At 33.8% G+C, this 20,999-nt stretch overlaps 1 protein-coding gene across 3 annotated transcripts in view; it reads right to left on the reverse strand.

Annotated features, from left to right (window-relative positions):
• The window catches only part of LOC124950797 (RNA-binding protein 24-B-like), a 36,422-nt gene that overhangs the window by 3,814 nt on the left and 11,609 nt on the right, over window positions 1-20,999 (reverse strand). For 2 of the 3 annotated variants that reach the window (XM_047498108.1, XM_047498106.1), the window contains exons 2-4: window positions 16,249-16,658; window positions 15,393-15,519; window positions 13,624-13,684 (exon numbers count right to left, since the gene is read on the reverse strand). In XM_047498108.1, coding sequence (XP_047354064.1) covers window positions 13,624-13,684; window positions 15,393-15,519; window positions 16,249-16,512 — 452 coding nt within the window. In that variant the 5' untranslated portion in view covers window positions 16,513-16,658. Of the gene's footprint in view, window positions 1-13,623; window positions 13,685-15,392; window positions 15,520-16,248; window positions 16,659-18,683; window positions 18,869-20,999 lie in introns of those variants that run through there. The other variant, XM_047498109.1, reaches the window with a different exon arrangement.

Raw genomic sequence — 20,999 nt, forward strand, 5'->3', positions numbered from 1 at the left:
TCATCAACGTTAACGGTCTATCGCTCGTGCGCAACTTTCTACCAAAACCAAACAACAACACCAAACCGGCAAGATGAGCGAAGGACCGAATCTTTTATCATATATATATATTATATATATATATATATATAATATATAATATAATATATACATACATAAATATACATATATATAATCATTTATTAATATGTAATCATTTTTTCTTCTGAATTTGTTCAAACCCAAATAGTTACTTTCAATTAGAACATGATTCGCCAGTGAATGAAAAGGGAACAAAGGAAACAATATTGGTCAAGGAAAGCGCAAAAGGAAGCGAACCCTGTTTCGTAGGTGTGTATGTGTGTAACATCATTATAAGGCAACAACAACAAAAAAAAGTTACGCAACAATCCAAGAAAAAATCCTTTCAACGTGTTGGCAAAACAACAGCAAACCATCAATGACAAACGTGTACGAGTGAGAAATACTCTTTCGGCACACGGCACACGATTATCTAACACCAACGTTAGTACCTAGCTTTTACGTGAATTAAAGAGAGAAACAACCAAAAAAAAAAAAAAGAGAAAGAAATAGTCAGAAAGAGAGAAAGAAAGAGAGAAAGAAAGAGAGAGAGAGAGAGAGAGAGAGAGAAAGAGAGAGAGAGAGAGAGAGAGAGAGACAAATAGTGAAAAAGAGAGAGAAGAAAAATTATAGAGAAAAAAAATATAAAATGTTAAAACAAAAAAATTAAAAAAAAATAAAAATTTCTCGTTGTTCTCGTAAGTTTCTTTTTCTTTTTCCTTTTTTTTTTTTTCTCTTTCCCTCTTCACAATTCAACCTTTTATTAGTCATTAGAGATCATTAAAACTATATCACATTCGTTCTTCTTACTAAACACTTTTTCAATCTTTAATAAAATAATCGAAGATCCGTAAAAGTTGATTGCCTTTTGAGAAATCTATGTCTACGATATATACATACATACATTCGGAAATTGAGAGAAATGAGGATAGTTCCTCGTTCTTTTTCCCGGAGACAGCCCTGAACTTTTTAACGGATCGATAATGGCTAGTGTCCAGTCTAGGAAGAAAATCAATATGTCGTCCTGCGGCATCGAACCGGTCCGTTCCTCCGTTTTCTCCGTTAGTTCCGGGGCCGTTGGCGAGCGGATTACCGGGGCCATCGCGACATCGGAGAAATGCCAAACTGTCTTTTCTTTGTCGCGTTATTCCCCTCCCCAATCGTTTAATCGCCCTCAAGTTTCTTACTTTTCAAGAGTTTATATACAAACTGACACAATGAACGTTCTAAATGTGTTCGTACAATTCCACTCACAAACATCATAATATAACTTTCTTACAGATTGAATTCAACTAATCTGAAGAGATTCAAAAATCAATACCCCCGTAAAAATTCTTATCATTTTCGATCCCATTGTTATTATCGTGATATGATATCGATGTCAAAGTAAATTTGCAATTTTTTTTAATAATCATAAAAACTGAAATATATGTAAATCTCTATCAGTACTTCTAATGTATATTACAAAGATAGGGAAAAAAAAAGAATCGTAAGAAAGAAAAGAGAGGGAGAGAGAGAGAGAGAGAGAGAGAGAGAGAGAGAGAGAAACTCCAATATTTCATTCAAATTTGTATACTTTATTTGCAAAATCTAAAACACGAGACCGCATATGGTATCCTTTATTTTGTCAAACAATAGAAAAAAAGATTTATGAACTATCGAGAGTTTGAAAATAATTTAGCGCACGGAAGTCGATCGACGATCGTCGCAAAAATATCACGCTTGGCGCGTTACCAGCTCACTACCAAATGCTCCGTCTTCTCTCTCTCTCTCTCTCTCTCTCTCTCTCTCTCTCTCTCTCTCTCTCTCTTTCTTTCTTTCTCTCTCCCTCCCTCCCTTTCTCTCTGTTTCTCCCTCTCTCTTTTATTTCTATCACGATACTTCGAGACGAACGAATATCCGGCAGATCATGCTACGACGATTTGTAGATCCATCATTTTTAGACTGATTTATAACCCCTTTTATAGCAAATACCGATCTATTAAAGTAACTACGAAGGCAAGATATCTCTCGAGGTAATCATCCACAGAGTCGCTCATTACGTTGCTCTAGAATTGCATTCTTGAATTATAAATAGAAATTGCCCTACTAATTGTAAGTGCCGTTTTTGAATTACATAAAAACCTTTTTCATCTATCGTCGAATAAATGAATGAAATAAAATATAATATTTTTTTATAATATATATATATATATATATATATATATATATATATATATATATATATATATATATACGTATAGAACTTGCGTTATGAAAATGAAAAAAAATTGCAATAGTATGAAATGAAGAAAAAAAGAAAAAAAAAATAGGAAAAAGAAAATGCAAGAAAAATCATAATCACCAATGATAAGAAAAGGAATGAAAATCATTATTGTCATTCTAATCGCAATTGAAATATTTCCTTTCCTAACATTCATGAAACGGAATACTAACAGAAAATATTCGCTTTAAATAATAAAATCACTATCGACAGTACGATTAGCATATCGATTAGACTGTCTATCGATTCATGAAAATTGTCCTTCGTATGATTGAAGATTAAAATATTCGTAATAGAGATCTCAATAAAATATACTTGAAACTATGATTCCATCTTTCATTTTTTATCCTCGTCCTTTTTAATAATAAAAATAAGCTTTTTCATATCATTATTATTGTTATTATTATTTCTTCTTTTTTTTTTTTTATTTTTTTTATTTTAATTTTTTTTTCCTTTTTTTTATCTTTTTTTTTTTCTTTTTTTTTTCTTTTCTTTTTTTTGTTTTTTTTTTTTGCACCTTCTTTTCGATCGAACTTATCTGTCGTCCGCATCTCAAGCGAGGCCCGTGCATTATGGATGGCTCGCGTGTGCTCAACCCTACTTTTCCTATTCCATGTGTCCCTATATATATATATATATATATATATATATATATATATATATATATATATATATATATACTCTTTCTCTCCCACTTCCTCCCCTCATCCTTTTTTTTCTTTCCGTCACTGTCGTCCTTCCGACGATTTTCAATCTCAATCCTGTTACACCCTTGCAAGGTATAACCAGACATAAGTAGATATAACAAATTGCCATTAAAATTTGGAGAATGTACGAACATTATTATTTTTTTCTTCTACGAACAGTTTGATTTTACATGAGTCTTACTAAATGGAACTACTGGTTTCATGCTCTAATTCGTTAAATTGTACTAACTGGCTAATCTTGAGATAACGATTAGCATTAGGAAAATGTTCGAGATGATCTTACAAATTAATAAATAGCGAGAAGAACAAAATTATCAGTAGATCCCATTCGATTAATTTAATTAATATATTTATCAAGTAATTTAATTATACACACACACACACATATATATATATATATATATATATATATATCAATTTATAATTTTAATTGACCGACATAAATTTTATCATATTTTCCTTATATTTTTTTTTTTTTTTTTTTTTTTTTTTTGAAATTAACTAAATTACCTATATTTCTTTTTTACTTTTTTTTTTAATTGAAATACCGGGAAAGTCGATTGAAACGATAGGAAAATATACAGTCTCAAGATGAGATATTCTCATCGATCGATTGACCACGACCACATCGTCGTCCTTGGTAAGTTCGCGCGAAATGCATGTACTGTCATTTTAATACGTCCCGTAATTCGCCACGATGTAAAATTGCGTGGTGGCGCATCGCGACTGAACGAACATTATACGGAAAGCTTTTATACGATCGATGTAACCCTCTTGCAATTTGTGTGTGTCCGTGTGTATATATTGATGTGGGGGGGTCGGACGCATTATGCCATTCCTCGTGGAGATAAGTGTGCATAATATGTCTTCGGGCTTCATCAATTTAATGGTAATTTAGTCACATTACTTAGCTTGTACATACATACATTAACAAATAATAATAATAATAATAATAATAATAATAATAAAAATAATAAAAATAATAAAAATAATAATAAATGAGTCGAGCATTCTTTTCATCTTTTCATCCGTTATCCCTTCTAATCTTATTTAAATAGTAAAAAAGAAAAGGAAAAAAAACCATCATTGCATGTCTTTGTTTCTTGTATTTCTATCGAAAAAATAATAAAACAAAAAAAAAGAGAGATAAAAAGTAAAAAAAAAAAAGAAAAAGAAAAAAGAAAGTAAACGATTAAGATAATTTAATAGTTGTCACAAGTCTAAACGCCGTAGTAATTTTTTCTGACATTTTTACTTTATGCGATAAACAAATATGCGATAAACAAATAAATTCTACTATTATAATAATTTGCATTTGTATAAATGATTATCATACGTCATTCATTACGTTAAGTTGATCTTTTTAAAATATCATTTCTATGCAATGAAAACAAACGATTTAATTTGATTTCCCGATGAAACCAATGACAATAGATTTTCCAATGGTCATTAATATTATTGAATGTTCGATTCAAAAAAAAAAAAAAAAAAAAAGAAAAAAGAAAAAAAACGTATTATTTTTATATATCAATCGACAAAATTGACGTCTATATATAGAATAGTTCGAATTCAATGATATGAAAAAAGTTTCTTCATTTTTATTTATTTAGCCTGTTCACGATTGAAGTCTGAGACGATTAGGCGTTCAAAGGAAGAGATCATTAAAAGACAACTTAGAATTCAAACGCGTGCCATGTGGTAAGCCTAGAATAATCGACGAGGTGAGGTGAGGTGAAGAGGAAGAGGAGGAGGAGGAGTAGAAGAAGGAAAAAGAAATCATTGGTAAGTCACGAAGATAGTCCCCCGTTGGAATCGTCCTTTCGTGACGGATCTAAGTGACCACCCTCGATTTCCGACGTAAAGTGGCCGTACGTCGCGATTAGGATCTCTCGACTTGTTCGCCGACGACTCACGCACGCACGCACGCACGCACGAAACTAGAAAAGAACGCAAGGTGGCTCCTGTATTTCGATACAGTAAAAGACATGATATGGAAAAGAATGGGAGGGGGTTGGTAGGAGAGTCGGAAGAAAAAAAAAAGTGAAGATTGGTAGGGGTAAATTTGTGGGAAGAAACGTGGCCTTTCGAATCAGCGTACGTACGTTCATATACCTACATATTTACATGTGTGTGTGTGTGTGTGTGTGTGTGTGTGTGTGTGTGTGACTATGTGTATTTGCATGAATATATGTATGCATACGTTACAAGCTCGTTAAGAGGGTGCAGGTGTGAACCGCAGCAGAACGTTATTGTGATTAGAAATTATTGTCATCGTACACCTGCTCTGACGTATGTTAACAGCTTGTATATTACATATTGTGAAAGGAAATGATGCGTTTCTTATAATATTACGAATTACGAATGTAGTGATATAGTCTAAGTCGGTCAAAGGATAATACGATTCTTGAATGATATGGATTACCATTATATAATGATCAACCTTCAAACGTCATTCTGTTTTAAAAGAAATTTTTTTTTTATATGGAATCTTTCATGACGATCTAATCGACGGAATCCTACTGGCCAGTATAAAAAGTATTAATCGAGATCAAATAATGAATAAGACAATATTAGAAAATAAAACGATCGAATGAATTATGATAAAAAAAATAAAAAAGAAAAAATATATAAAGTAATTGTTACGCAAGTTGAACAATTATCAATAATCGCTCGTTCCTGATAATAATTTGCCCTTGGCGAATGAATTACTGTAACTTCGGTATTCATCGTAAGTGTGTAAACGTCGTTAGACGCGCATGTGTGAACTCGAGGAAGGTGTTCGCGAGGTATCCGGGTCGTGTCTTGCTAGCTTTCGATGCGCAGGGAGAGAGGATAGGCCAAAACGTTATACTGCGGCGCCGGCGCCCTGGATAATCCAATGGGATCATCCGCCAATCCACGGAAAGCGGGCCAGACCAATAGTGAATCGTGAGGGGTGGTTCCTCGTCATGACTTAATTGCTTTTCTGCGCGAACATTGATAATTTTTCTTCTTTTCTTTTTCCCTTTTTTTTTTCTCCCCCCTTTTTTTCCCGGAAACATTTGCCCAACAAAGTTTGATTTTAAACAATGAAAAAGAACTTGAATGTTTAACAATCATTTGTTTTTACAAGAAATTCAAGCGTAATAATTTTTGTATGCTTGAAATTTGGTTTTTCTTTTTTTCTTTTTTTTTCTTTTTTATTATAAACATTTTATTTTTAAATCACGGAACATTAACACGTAGGACACAAAGACAGAAAGATATTGAAAATATTAAATTTGGCCGTCGTACGAAATTGAAATGGAATAAACAAGAAAACAATAACAATATTCGAAGCGTGTGGTCCTTTAAATATAAAATACATTTTGGAAACATTCCATGCTATAATAAAACACAAAATGAAAGTGGGATGATCGAAGAAATATCGTAAATTCGTAAATAACAACGAACTAAACAAAATGAATTTATTAATATCAATTGTTCATATTCAGCTACGTTTAAAGATATATATATATATATATATATATATATATATATACACATTTTGTAGAAACTTTTTTAACGATATATTATTACGATAAATGAACTCGAGGATACTATAAAAATATATAGTGCGATGAAATAAGCGAGATACCGAGAGAAAGAAGGGAGGGAACCTTGAGGATGAAATATGTGTTGCATGAGAACAGACTGCATTCGTTGAAAGAACAACGACGATGGCGGTGCATAATGACGACGGACGTACGCATATTGAAAATAGAAATTCGTTTTAATCCTATAAAAAATATTCGTTAGATCTTTCGGTGTTTCGACGAAAAGTGAAAAAGAAAAGAAAAAGAAAAAGAAAAATCCGATTAAATTCAAAGAAAATAAATATTTAAGAAATTTTTCATTATCACTATATCATAGTCACTTCTATCATATTAATAACACTATCTCATACATATATATAAGCTTCTAATATAGTTTCTATATAAAATTTTTATATATTTTTCATTCCTCGTTCAATAACTATCACAATATACTAATATCATGTATAAATGACAGTACGATATATATATATATATATATATATATATATATATATATATATCAAAGAAAGTTTCGTGACATAAACGACAAAATTAATAAGCTTTGATCATCGTCGAAGAGACACGATAGTTCGATGGCGACGAAGAATTTGCGTCAGAAGAGCGACGACGACAGGTGGAGAAGAAGAGAGTCGCGATAATGGAAATAGAAGTGCGATCCTTTTAGACGACGTTCTGGATTATGACGCGAAATATGAGAAGGAAAAAAGAGTAGTGAGAAGTTTCTACTGAAGTACAGTTCTCGTTTCCAAAATTTCTCATTCGTGCTAAATCGTTCGTAGAATATATTGAAATAGTGAAATATCTTTGAATCTTGTAAACAAATTTTTCTAAATTTGAAATTGAATAAATTACCTGAAAACAATTCAATCGTCTATTGACGCAGCCTGACATTGATATAAGATAATCAGAATATATTGTAAAAAAAAAAAAGAGAAAAAAAACAAATAATCATATAATCATATAACCATATACCTGATATAATATACATTAAAAAATATTCATAAATCATAAACGTGAAAAGAAAATAATCCATGTACCCAAAAACACATAATCAAAATGTATTATAAATGTATCAAAAAAAAGAAAAAGAAAAAAAAAGAGAAAAAAAGGGAAAAAAAAGGAAAAAGAAAGAAATATAGAAAAAAAAAAAGAAAAAAAAAAAAAAAAACAAGAAATGACAGAAGAAAGGATCGGTTGTCTACGCAGACGCAATCGTCAAAATGCAATTTGGCAGATGTCCTAATCGTTACTCGAGGAAAGTGGAGGAACGCGTAAGTAGGTTCTCTCGTCGCTTTGGTATCCCGTTAACGAGGGAGAAAAGACGGCGAACTAGAAAAGGGATCTTCGAGAATAGACGTCGCGATAGCGCGGAAACGGCCTTAAAGACTCTTAAATCCTCTTCACGAGGGAGAGCAACTTCTCTTTCTTTCTTTCTTTCTTTCTTTCTTTCTTGCTTTATTTCTTTCTTTCTTTCTCGAGACGACGCGACGGCTCGCGCCGAGAAGTTGACACAGGGGACAGGTGGATCTAAATAAAGACTGGACCGACGCCAGGAGCCACAAAGATGGCCGACACCGAGACGCGAGACGTCGTCGTCGTCGTCGTCGTTGTCGTCGTCGTCGTCGTCGTCGTCAACGAACGACAACATCGTCTTCTCTTATCTTCGTTGTTCGTCAATGATCTATACATCGATAAAAATCTATCACTATTCGTTCATGTCAATAATCAAATTTATCGGCGAATTAGAAAATTTGGGGATCTGTTTTTTATTACGTATGCTTTCTTATCTATCAAGTTTAATTTAACTTTCAATTGTGTCAAGTTCGCCGATCATATCGATAACAAATATATTATACTGCTAAATTATTGTTTCAATGCTTTCTTTTTTTTTTTTCTTCTTCTTCTTCTTCTTATGAATAAACAAATGTCTGTTATATAATTAAATTAATGATCATAAATGTGAATGATCATGAAATTAATGACAACGTAATTCGAATAAAATCAATATATTATTAATTTCATTACTAATATATATGCATTAATATAACGTGTTAATAAGTATTCATATAAAAAAAAAATACAATTCAACGAGAATCGTTATCACGGTCATATATAAAAAAAAAAAAAAAAAAAAATAAAAAATAAAAGAAAAGAAGAAAGAAAAAAGAGGAAGCAGCTTTGAAAGATCTCTTAATATTTCTAATAGCTCGGATGAAATATATTTTCACGAATTTGGATCGAACGAGAGGGAGAAAGTTAAAATGCTTCCGTGTTGGATGCATCGCGGACGCGTCGGCGGATCGAACGGTGTTAAATTTCACTTATCCCACCTACGTTACGCTAATTCGAGGACACGCGTTCTCTGCCACGTGGTGTTAGAGCGTAGAAGAAGAAGAATGTGACGTAAGCAATATCCTTGCCAATTACGCCTTCACTGAGAGGCATCAAAACTTACGTATGTACAATACATACATTCACGTATCTACTACTATGTTATACGATTATTCTCATTGGCTAACCATTAATTTATAACTCCCACCATGTTGCGTCCCCATCGAAAATAAATCCCAACGCAACAATATTTAAAACTTTTCGTCGGCGTGCCAAATGTGCTCGCGCGTTCTATGCCAAATGCCAGAGTAGTACGAGATTCAAAACTCGCGCCAAATTTCCTTCACTCGAATGTCTCTCTATCTCTTTATCTTTCTATCTCTCTATCTCTATCTCTATCTCTATCTTTCTCTCTCTCTCTCTCTCTCTCTCACTCTCTGATTCTCGTGACATATTAATAAATTAGCCGACGTAAGGGAGTCACAGAAAATGCTTTTGAAATGTTCTCTATCTCGTACGATGAGACGACGAATCTCTCGAAAGATGCAAAGCTTTGCATGGGGCCTGAATCGAGGAACAGGGCAAAAAAGAACGAATTCTCGTCGTCCATGGGGTCGAAAGCGCGTATTCACGATTCTCCGCTCATCATTCTTCTCTCTTTCACGGACGTGCGAGTCTTTTCTTGAACTCGTTTTCGAAAGGAGAAGTCTTGAATTTTCTTTTCTTGTTCTTTTTTTCTTTTTTCCCCCCGTTCATGTCGTTACAATTAAATTCTTCAAAGAAATAAAAGGAAAAAGAAAAAGAAAAACAAAGGAAAGAAAAAGAAGAAGGAGAAGAAAAAAAAAAAAAGAAGAAAATAAAAGGAAAAGAAAAAGAAAAAAAACCATCAAGTACAACACCAAAAAAAATACAACACCAATAGCGACACCAAGTGTAGTGTAAGCTTTCACCACACACACAAGGTTATTATTAATATTACAGTGGTTAGCGGAGCCTGTACACTCGACTAGACTCTTTCTCTCTTTCTCTCTCCCTCCTTTACTCTAATCTCCGATTCTCTATCTATCTCTGTGTTTTTTTTTTTTTTTATTTTCTTTTTTTTTTTTTTTATTTTTTTTTTTTTCCCCTATTTATTTCTCCATGCTCCAAAACGAGACTTCCGGTTTTCCGCGAAACTTACGACACGTGCCAATACAAAATACCGACTTACCATGAATAACTCTCGCGATATCTATTAAACGAATTAAATCATTCTCAGAAATGATCTTTCGGTTTGATTAAAGCTTTTTTTTTTTAAGCGATTAATCCTATCTGAATGACTCGAAAAAATATATTAGTTGTAATTATTTATGAAGAAAAAGAAAAAAAAAAAAAAAAAAGTAAAGTTTGAATTACAAACGACTTTAATTAATCACATTTTACGTTATAGAATAATTATAAGTGATTTAAATACAATAACAATAAACAAATTGTCGATCTCTGATCGAAAGGCAAATACGTACGTAAAATTTAATTCATTGGAAATTTTCTTTTCGAAAAAAAAAAGAAGAAGAAAAAAAAAAAAAGAAAAAAACAGTAATTCGATTTTCCAATAGTTAAAAAGAATTTTTTGAATTACATTTAATAAAATTATTTCAAACGTTATAACGAAATTCAAACGCAATCGTAAATTTGAAAGATATTCCTTTTTTTTTTTTTTCGTTATACACATTCGATTAGATCTAAGTTTCGTTCAGAAAATAACACGAAGGAATCTGGTCGTGGCAAATAAGGTTGAACTGCGATAAAATCGATAGAAACGTAATAAAGAATTAACACCGCGCCAAGCTTTGTGTCCTGGGCCAAGCCAGGTCGATTTTTCACGATCAACGAATACACGGCATGTCGTTTCGCGTTCTCTTTCTAACTCTAACTCTATCTCTGTCTTTGTCTGTCTGTCTGTCTGTCTTTCTCTCTCTCTCTCTCTCTCTCTCTCTAACTCTATCTCTGTCTCTGTCTGTCTGTCCGTCTGTCTGTCTCTCTCTCTCTCTCTCTCTCTCTCTCTCTCTCTCTCTCTCTCTCTCTCTCTGTCTCTGTCTGTCTCTCTCTCTCTCTCTTTCTCTCTTCACCTCTTCTTCATTCTCTCTCTCTCTCTCTCTCTCTCTCTCTCTCTCTCTCTCTCACTCTCTCTCTCTCTTTCTGAGGAGGAGTCCTCGTCGACGTCGCTGATAAAATCTATTTTCGCTTTTAGCCGGACAAAAGGAAGAAAGAGCACGCGCACGCGCTCGTTTTCGTCCGGCGCGAAAGAATAAATATTTGTGTTGAGTTAAATGGCTCCCGAGACGTGAACGAAAATCTCGATTCGATCCTACAGGAATACTTCGAAACGTTAACTGTTAACTTATTATAATTTTATTCCCGATCCCGATATCAATTTTTCTATTGCATATTGTTCGTTAAATATTTTTTCTAAAATCCGTACGTTAACATTTATCTAATAATTATGATCAGACACTAAAGTAATTTTAGTATCTAATATCTAATATCTAATGTTTGATAAAATGAAATATTATACGGACATATTGATTTAGAGAATATCGAGGAGACACTCTTTTTAAGTCATTAAAATTGAAAAACAAAAAACAAAAAAAAAACAAAAGAAAAACGAAATCTCGCTGCAGGAGGTAACGCGTACAAAAAAAAAAAAAGAAAAGAAAAGAAAAAGAAAAAAGGTAAGGAAAAATAATAAACAAGAGAGAAATAATTACGTGAATATTTTTCAATTACGAAATAGACGAATACAAAATTCATTACGAAAAGCACAAAAAATAATGATCGTTTTGATGCTCGACTAATTGCAAATAATCACGTTATTAATAAGATCGATCGATCGATCGGATCACAGTTATTATTGATTAATTATAAAAGAAATCATCGCGTGCGTTTTCATTCTTACACCAGTAGCCCTCATATTCGCGATATGTTAAAGTTATCAAAGAAAATAGTATTCGACTTTTTCCTATTCTTTTTCTTTTTTTTTTTTTTTTTTTTTTTTTTTTTTTTTTTTTTTTTTTTCTAACGCATTAACAGAAGGAGGGAAACGAATTCGAGGCATACAGGCATTATTGCTGTATCGTTACACATTAAAATTCATTATCATCGTCGTTACCATGTCGTTATTGTAATTATGCTTGATTAAGAAACAAGAGGTATATGTATGTGTGTGTGTATGAGTGTACGTGTCTATGTATGTATGTATGTATGTATGTATGTATGTATGTATGTATGTATGTATGTATGTATGTATGTATGTATGTATGTATGTATACATGTATGTATGTGTGGGTGAGAGAGAAGAGTGAAGTTTAAGATAAAAAAAAACAAAAAAAAAAAAAAAAAAGATTTAAAAAAAAAACAAAAAAAAAAAATAAAGATAAAAGAAAGAGTCAAAACCAGTAAACAAACAATCGCAACTCGCTCAGCAACCGCAATCTCAATTATTCATCACTTCAACGTAAACTTCACTAAGAAAGTAGAAACAAGGAAAGTAAGAAAAAAAAACACAACTCAAAAAAAAAAAAAAAAGAGATACGGTAGATGAAGAAGAGGAAGAGACCGAACCCTCCGAAGAGATCTCCCTTGCAAGTAGCGTGTATACTTCATCGAAAGAAATTCGTAGGTACTCGTGTGGCTTCGTATACGTGTGCGTGTGCCGTATATTATATCCCCTTTCTCTTTCTCTCTCTCTTTCTCTCTCCCTTTCTATCTATCTCTCAATTCCCCTCTTTCTTTCTCTCTCTCTTTCTATCTCTCTTTCTCTCTCTCTCTCTCTCTCTCTCTCTCTCTCTCTCTCTCTCTCTCTCTCTCTCTCTCTCTCTCTCTCTCCCTCTTTCTTTCCCCCTTTCTCACCCCTTCTTTCACAGTTTTCGCGAATATTTCTCCCTCTTTTCTCATATATGCGTATGTTTCTCTCTCTCTCTCTCTCTCTCTCTCTTTTTCTCTTTTAGTAGATGGACTTCTTTTTCACTTTTTCTCGCCTCTTTCGTTCGTTATACATAGTCTCTCTTTTACAAACGTTCGTTTCATCATTTTCTTTCATTATTGTTCTCTTTTACTTTTGCTCCTTAGAACGGCCGACGGCCCTCTCAAGGATCTCGAAAAGAGGACTCTCTGCTTGCTGCCTTACGCTCACGCGTCAGGATGCTGAAACGTTATATATAAGACTGTCTTCAACAAAAAAAATCTACGATCTCACTCACGAACCGTATGCGATTAAACGAACACTTATTTATATGCCTATGTATTTTATATTATATTATCTAGACACGTTAATGACGTAATTACGCGTTGCCGGTAAATAAAAAAGAAAAATATTATAAAACGATTTTTCTGAAGGAGAGAAAAAATATCCGTCTTATCGATCGGATTTTTACTTAGAAAGACAACAAAAAAAATAAAAAAAAATAAAAAAAAAAGGAAAGGAAAACAAAATAGGCTTCTCTTTTTTTTTTCTTTTTTCTTTTTTTTTTTTTTTTTTTTTTTTTAAACGTTTATCTAATCCCCCAAAGAAAAGAAAAAGTTCTTGAAAATGTTTACGACTGAGATTCGATGCTTCTTACGCTACTTCCTTCGTCTATATTCTGCGATAAGTTACAACACTTACGTTCTTAAATATACTTCGAAAAAAATCACATCAACATAGACTTACCCATATTGACCTGGAAGAACCGCAGGATATCCAGCTCGAATGCCAGCAGCAAATGGGAATGCTGAAATCATAAATGATATACGATTAATTTCTATTTGCGTTTTCTAATCGTCGACCCTGAACTATTACGTTTATATTTCGATGATTTTTACGTGCAAATAGAACACAAAGAAATGGTTGGTACTTTCTAAATCCGTCTAAATAAAATAAAAAGAAGAAGTAAAAATAAAAAATAAAAATGAAAAAAGTGGCAACTTGGTTGAAACAAAGAACGTGGCTAAAGGAGAGGAAAGAAAAAAAAAGAAAAGAAAAGACAAATGTAAAGTCGGTGGCTCCGTTAGGGCAATTTTAGACACAGACTCCAAAGCTATGTTGGCCTAAAGCCATTTAAGAAAAAGAGAGACAGAGGGACAAAGAGAAAGAGAGAGAGAGAGAGAAGGGGGAGAGAGAGAGAAAGCAAGCGAGAATGATGCTGAGAACGCGACTACCACTTCATTTGGGCTTTCAAAAATGTTTCTCGCCCTTTCTGTGCTCCGCTATCGTCCCTCTCTTTCTCTCTTTTGAGATCAAAGATCAAACTGGGTTACGTAACGCGACTCCACTCTACCTTCTATCTTTATCAACATCTAGCTGAAGAAACAAACGCGTGAACCATGCGATAAGTTAGCTACGATCGAGATCTCTAACATACAGAATACAGAGTAGAGTTTTTGATTACAACATTGTGACCAACCATAATTATTTTGAGTTTTGCAAAATTCGTTAATACATATATATATATATGTATATATATATATTGATAGCATAAAAATAATCCTGAATATTCAGATTCGTCTATCAATGTTGCCTCTTGGATCGAATAATTAAACATAATATGATATTAAAAAGGAATTTTTTTTCTTTATTTTTTTTTTTTTTTTTTTTTTTTTCAATATCTATATCTTTATCATATGAGAAAAAACAAAAACTATGGCCAATCTTTATATGTAATCTGTCTTTTCTACTTCAAAGGTCAAAATGCGTACCATGTTCTTCCAGTAAGACAAAACTCACTGAGTCGAACCACGTATCATTGGACGTTTAGTACGGTAAATATGATTTACAGAGAACACTCACTTTTCTAAGTGTTAGTGTCAGAATCGTAAAATGATCGTCTATGTGCTTTCGGTACTGAACAGACTGGAAATAAGTAAAACTGTAGATCTTGGAATAACCAAGCACTGTAGTACTATAATATCCTAAGGCAAACGCTGTATGACTCATCCGTGCTTTCACGTTTCAATTTTTTTTACGATTTCTCGAACGCATCGAAATGTTCATTATTCACTTAAAAATAGATCGAATGTTTGCGAGGTTAAACATCGGACCGACATATCGCAAAGATTCTCTGGAGATTGTATCAAATGAGATATCTTTACGCTATTCGAAAAAAAAAAAAAAAGAAAAAAAAAGAGGAAGAAAGAAAGAAAGAAAGAATGTTAAACACTAGAACAGTATCAGCAACTTATTTAATCTATAAAACAAAATTGCTATATCGCAAAACTTTTCGTAGAATGAAAAGATCTTCAACGTCTTATCATTTCAATGATAAAACGTAATAAAAAAAAAAAAAAAAAAAAGACTTTCAATTTATAATACATTTATACCATTCTTACTTCAGTTATTCAAACAATTTTATAAAATATTTTCTATCCGCGTCACTATTCTAAAGATAATATAAAATAATAATGAAAGAAGACTTTGAAAAACGTATATAGAAATGAACTTACTCGTTTGCAAGTTACCCCTTGGCTTGGCTCCGAGTATTGCCAAGTTAACGTTGGCCTTGCGACCATCGATGATGGGATTAGGATCCTTGCAGGCTCTCTCAGCAGCCGCTCTGTCTCCCATGATAACCTATGAGCAAAATCGATTGATCCAATACGTCTTGATACCTTGTACGTGATCGTCGTATTGTAAGGAATAAATAAATGACGTGAACAAAAATACTTTCGTTAATCAACAAGAATGACGTAAGGTCGATGCTCGAATTTCCATGTTATCTAAAGTAGACTAATGATAAGACGAAGAACAGGTTCTTCGTCCGAGTTTTATCCCGTTTATACATTCGTGACATTCGCTAAAAAAAACTTTATCGGCAAGAGAACACCGTGTGAAAGTTAGTCCATTTCGGACAAGACCATGCAAAACTAGTTCACTATGATTTACGAGTTTATCGATAGGGACCGGATTTCCTTCACGGAGAAACAAACTCGATTCAAGTCGTAAATCATACGAGCATAAGCTCCGATGAGATTAAAAGTATGTACATACGTATTTCTTCGTGTGTACTTTCATTCGACTAGATATTAGTAATTCATTCTATTATAATAAGCTTCATGTTCGATGATAACGGCCTACAGTAAAGTCTATAGTGAAATTAAACTCGTACGAATAAATTTTTTCAATACTAAAAACATCCTCATTAATTGTTATTGTAATAAATCTGGTTAATTAAACGTTTTGTTAAGAACAATTTCTTTTTTCCTTTTGATAATAATTATCAGTCCAATCTGTTTATGCATCCAAATATGGTTAAGATATACGATACAATGATACAAACAAATGATACAAATGATTACTCACGAAACCGTAGCCCCTGCTTTTTCCAGTCTGTCTGTCGGTGATGACAACGGCTTCCTCGATATCCCCATAAACACTGAAATGTTCCCTGAGACTTTTATCGGTCGTATGATAAGGTAGACCGCCAACGAATAACTTAGTCCAGGTGGTATCTTTTTGCTGAGGTGTGGCACCCGCAAGAGCACCCAGCCCGGAAACAAGCTCGTCCGGGCCTGGTGCTCCCACAGCGCCCACGGCACTGAGACCGGCGGCACCGGGCATCAACATCCTCCAAATTTTGGCGATGTCACCGCCGGACGACAAAACCACTTGATCAATCTTGACAATTTATTTGGTACTTTAGGGATGAAAAGAAATCAGGCGTGCCGTTGGTTTAACAGCATCTAGGTCAAACTAACGCAAGGTTGCCCTTTCTGGAAATATAAAATAGTAATAATGTGAAAACATGTTCCAATTGGATAAAATTATCCTTAAATGTTAACTGATTTTATGTCATATGATTTCTTTCCCAGAGAATATAATAATATTTTCTAATCGTTCAAAATTAATCATTAACTCGACATTAAATATCGCCTAATCTTAATTCCTTAAATCCCGTTGATTTTTTTTTTAAATATTTACTTTGTATAATCTTTAAAAATCTCCCAGTTCTAAACTATTCAACGCATCCTGTTATTGTCGTGCAGAAACGATCGAAAAGGAACGAAAACGGTTTTCCCTTCGTCACGAGCCATTTCTTTCTCTTTTTCTCTTTCCCTCTCTCTCTCTCTCTCTCTCTCTCTCTCTCTCTCTCTCTCTCTCTCTCTCTCTCTCTCTCTCTCTCTCTCTCTCTCTCTTTCTCTCGACGAATCGATGACTTCAGCATGTACAAAGCGAACAGATAAAAATCCCCCTTTGCACGGAAGCCGCGAGAGAAGGAGAAGGAGAAAGAGAAAGAAAGAGAGAGTGAGAGAAAGACAGAAAGAGAGAAAGAGAGAAAGAGAGAAAGAGAGAAACACAGAAAGAGAGAGAACTAGCTAGAGAAGTCTCGTCGAGGAAGGAGAAGAAAAGGGCAAGGAGGAGGGAACCCTGACCTCCATTCAAGGTTGGAAGAGCCTGAAAAAGGGAGGTAGCACAGCTTAAGGCCTATGCCTTGCTCAGGTAGACCGAGTATAGGGTATTTTTCGTAAGGTTCTCTCTCGCCTTTCGAGTTTCAGCGATGGAGCCTGCAGAAACGGAAGGTCCTCTCTTTCTCCCTTTCTCTCCCTCTCTTTTCATCTCTTTTCCTCCCTCTTTGAGAGCTGCCTGAAGCGGGCTGCGTCCCTCTCTCATTGTGCACACCAGGCCTCGGCAAGGACCCAACGTGTACCTCCCTCTCCGTTCCTCCCAACACAGCTCGTCTCACCTAGGTTTAGTCTCTCCCTGACCGTCGTTACCCCCACCACAAACAACACCGGGCCCTTTTACTCGGGAACCGACGTCCGTTCGTTCGTTCGTTTCTGCCGAATCCCCCAAAACGATCCGGCAGCTGCTGCAGAAAACCGGTGCAGCACTGCGTATAATCACATTGTTGTAGTGCGTTCGGCTCCTTTCCTTCTCCTCCGCCTCCCCCTCCCCCTTCCCCACCTTCTCATCCTCATCCTCCTCCAACTTCTTCTACTCCTCCACTAACCTTTCCCACCCTCTCTCTCTTTCTCTATCCCTTTTTGCCCTCTCTTTCGGAACGTCCTAGACGTCCTCCTCCTAGTCGCAAACCTCACCAAGACGATCGGTTGGGCAATAAAAGCTCCTTACCTGAATGTAACAACGATTATAAACAACAACGACCATAAGCTAAATGGCATTATTTGACGAATACAACCTGAACGTTATCATGTAAAAGTCTAACACAAAAATTGTCCCTGCGAATTTAACGAGCGTTGACTTAACTGTCTTTGAAAAGATATAATAAATGCCGATGGACGAACTTGTAACATTTTATTTATCGTCAATAATGTAACTGAGATACGTCGAAAGATAATTTTCTTTGTCAATAAAAAAAAAACTTCGAAAAGGAACACATAATTATTATATGTTAAAAAGAAAATCTTTACGTCTGATATGTTTGAACATTCTATATCTTACGAAAAAGCATATCTGTTAATCCGAAGGATCAAATATTTATATATAAACATTAATGTTCATATATGAAAATTATATTTTATATAACTTTAACCTCGGAAATATATCTGTCATTTTACGACATTACTTTTAAAATAACATTCATTTTCAAAATAATCTTTATTGATTTATGTAACTGGTTGTAACAAATTGCTATTTCTTTTTTTTTTCTTTCTTTCTTTCTTTCTTTCTTTCTTTCTTTCTTTCTATGAAAATTTACAATTGTCATTGTTTCAATATGACCATAGATGACCAATACTATATATCTAAAAACCAAAAGTAACGGGTATTTGAAAAACCTTTCATTCTTTCCAGTTGTCCCTTCAGGTAGACGGTTAGAACCCTAGGTAGAGAAAGTACTGCTTCGAGAAAGAACAGCCGTTAAGCGGGAACACAGCTGAGTTAGTCATAACTCGATCTTCGTCAAATCGATTACTCACTCTGACACAATAGAACTTCACGTCGTTTGATGGTAGTAAAGTGAACGCACTAGGATAAATTAAAATTTTCGATGGCATAGGACAAATATCCTATATCATCGTCACGACGTATATAAGCCGTTTTATCGCGCGTTCGATGCTGGCCGATTGCCACGCGCTCAATTTTGCCCACGAAAATATCTTCTCGGCCAAAGTCACAAAGGCCAGACAGAGAAAGAAATAAAGAAGTTTATTATACTAAAGCTACGAATCTTACGAGTATATAGACAGTTAAAACTTGGTGGAGTGAGGGCTACGGGGGTTGGTGTGCAGAAAGAGTGAGAGGAGGGGGGGGGGAGGTTGAGGGGAGAAAAAAGAAAAAAATAATTATATCCGAAGTAAAATCTCTTCGAAAGCGAAAAAGGAAAAGTAAATAAATTTTTTTATAGTACACTGAAATATGTTCTACAACGTTTTACAACAAGCATTATAATAATAATTACAATGTGAATTTGAGGGGAAAAAAACAAATCGTTATTTAAATTTACAAGTGGCAAGTAAAAAAAAAAAATAGAGAAAGAGAGAGAGAGAGAGAGAGAGAGAGAGAGAGAGAGAGAGAGAGATCAGAAAATTAGAAGACAATTTTATTGGCGATTTATCACGGGAACTTTTTCTCGTCAACTTTTAAAAATTTCGAAAGAGAGAGTTTTCAATGGGCAGCACGACGAAACATCGATAACACGTTTATCGAATTGTTTGCATCTCATGTGGAAACACTTGTTGAAGCACGATCAATGAGGAGGTAAATGCGTACGCACGATGACCACTTTTTGCGCACATTTTTCAAAATCCAATTGAAATTCAATTTTAATCGATTAAATCGGAGAAAACAATGTTTACTCGTCGAGAAAATATGCATTAATTAAATGAGAAAATGGATGGATGTATCATTTATACGCTCGTCGTAAAAATATTATTTCTTACTAAAATACATTTATCTATATATCGTAGAAAAAAGAGACAAAGAAAAAAAAAAAAAAATAAAATTATGATAATATATTAAAAATATGCATACTCATATTTAAAATGACAGTCAATCGAAAATGTAATATATCTCGAAACATATGAAAATAATTTTCTATCGTCATAAAATTGACCAATGCGTTAATTATCGATTAATCTTCTACTGTTTAATCGAGTCAATCTGTTTTTACAATTATTCTTAATGATCTATAAACTTAATATTAATTTTATTCGTTAATTATCGAATAAAGTAGAATCAAGAAAAGAAAAGAAAAGAAAAAAAAAAAAAGAGAGAAAGAAAAAAAGAAGAGAAAAAAAAATAGAAAAATCCTCATTGGAATAGAAGCAAAAAAGACTTTAGTCGCTTCGATGGTACAAAGATTATCGTTTATGTTTTATCAAATCGTTTGTTTTTTTTTCTTCTGTTTTTTTTTGTCTTTTTTTTTTTTAAAGAAAAACATCTCAATATATATATATATATATATATATATATATATATAAATATATCTTCGATCTACGAAAGGTTGGTAAACATGGTTTAGAATACTTAATATCTCTCATTTTTATCGATGTAAAATCTTTGTCGTGAAGAAAAAAAAGAGAAAAGTAAGGAAGATAAAAAAAAAAAGAGAAAGAAAGAGAAAAAGAAAGAAAGAAAGAAAGAAAGAAAGGAAGAAAGAAAGAACGGCCATTCGGGCAAAGTGCCGAGGGAGATTTCCAGGCGGATCGTGTTGCCTGAGGCAGGCAGCCTGGTCCAACTCGAAAAAGTTCGCCGTTCGTCGTGTAAACACAGACTTTTCCTTTAAATCCTGTATGTCTACGGTTGTGGAACCATCGAGCATGATTCTCAACGCCATAATAACCAGCTAGCGAAAGTAGTCCTTTTTCGAGTGGCTAACTTCAATCGCGTTATAATGAACATATTTCTCGAAAAGTATACAATTACAAATATGTACTTTATACGAAGATGAGAGAGAGAGAGAGAGAGAGAGAGAGAGAGAAACGTCGAATGAAGAAGGAAAAATCGTCTGGTTTAACAAGCAACGATCGAACACGAACCGATCGAGACACCGTTGAGAAGCGAATGAAAAATAAACAAACTGCCTGTACACGTTGTATTTCTCATTACACATATAGCATAGTGTATATGTGTATGTATATATGAATACTATA

Source organism: Vespa velutina, chromosome 7 (genome assembly GCF_912470025.1).
Source record: "Vespa velutina chromosome 7, iVesVel2.1, whole genome shotgun sequence".
NCBI lineage: Eukaryota > Metazoa > Arthropoda > Insecta > Hymenoptera > Vespidae > Vespa > Vespa velutina.